This window comes from Phytophthora infestans, genomic scaffold, assembly GCF_000142945.1.
Source record: "Phytophthora infestans T30-4 supercont1.236 genomic scaffold, whole genome shotgun sequence".
NCBI lineage: Eukaryota > Oomycota > Peronosporomycetes > Peronosporales > Peronosporaceae > Phytophthora > Phytophthora infestans.
In genome coordinates, this window is record NW_003303523.1 from 50,244 (window position 1) to 51,524 (window position 1,281).

A 1,281-nucleotide genomic window follows, 5' to 3' on the forward strand; every position below is an offset into this window, starting at 1 on the left:
ACTGACAGCTCCCACAAATCATTCAGGGCTCGAGGTCCCCACGTCGAGGCGTCATTTGCGTCCGACACGTCGTTCTGCCGTCCTCCGAATAGAATCAAGCGGTCATTCACCACTGCCATCGAGTGTTTCTCTCTTGGAGAAGGTACCAACGCTGGCGGAGGCACAGACCACCACGTCTCCGTGCGCAGATCATATCGCCAGAAATCGTTGGACACTGATCGTGGACTCGGTTGAAATAAACACGGCACTTTGTGTGCTCGGCTGCACTCGTAGCTCTTCGCCATTCCTCCAAAGAGGTACAGAGAATTGTCCAGCAATATGAGGGAATGTCCTCGTCTAGCAGACGGAAATCGCTGCAAGGGAGGAGTGTTGGTGACGCGCATTCCTGCTCTCGTGTTCTCCTCGTCTACAGTTCGAGTGACGCAACGTCTCCACGTATTCCTCGGCTTCGTAGGCATACGCAGCGTAACGACATCACTGAAAGTGCCACGTCCATCGAGCAGCAAAGCTTTCACTCGGAAACGATACGCAGCCGTCGGCGTAAGACCGTGGAGGGTGAGAGTACCGCTCTTCTCCGTGACGTCAGTGGCCGGAAGAGTGACCAAACGTACAAGACGAAAGTCCTCATTGACGGAGCGATTGGCCATCTCGATCACGAATCCTTCCACGAGCTGGGAGAAGCCAAAACGAGGAGCTTTCCAGCTCACTTTGACGCTCGAGGATGTCAGTGGAGTCACTTGGAGCTTGTCTACGGTCTCGTCACTCACTCGTGCTCGCAGACTAGCGTCACTAATCCCAGATTTGGACGAATTAAACAGGTCTCTAAAGGAGACGAAGCTGCTGCCTCCACCGCCTCCAGCTCCGTCAACACCTGCGCCTCCTCCTCCGCCACCGAAGAACCCTCCACCTCCGCCTCCACCCGCTTGTTTGCCACTCTGTCCACTCCCGCCACTTCCATTTCGACCATTCGAAGGCCAATGCGATGCTGTCAACGGAGACACGGCGACGTCCACCAGAGATGTCTGCGGGTTCAACAGACACGTGCCTTCAAGAGAATAGCGATAGGAACCTGCAGTCCCCGCCACACCTGCCGTTGTTGGCGTGGCGCCTGTGCCTCCAGTTGCTAGAACGGAGTAGTCTGCACTACTCGCAGCAAAGCCCCAGTCGAGGTGTCCATGTCTCGCTGGGAGTCCCTAGAAGTCTCTCGTGTCTCCCGGTACATTCGAGGAATGATATTCGTCTCTAGCTGCTTGTCCAGTCACACGTGAGTCGAGTGGGGAA

The 1,281-nt window shown here is 55.8% G+C and overlaps 1 protein-coding gene across 1 annotated transcript in view; it reads right to left on the reverse strand.

Moving 5' to 3' along the window:
• Positions 1-1,281, reverse strand: part of PITG_20986 (fibronectin type III domain-containing protein) — a gene marked incomplete at both ends in the record, with an annotated part of 6,000 nt that overhangs the window by 2,424 nt on the left and 2,295 nt on the right. Inside the window, 2 exons of the mRNA XM_002895157.1 lie at positions 7-214; positions 461-951. Coding sequence (XP_002895203.1) covers positions 7-214; positions 461-951 — 699 coding nt within the window. The remainder of the gene's footprint in view (positions 1-6; positions 215-460; positions 952-1,281) is intronic.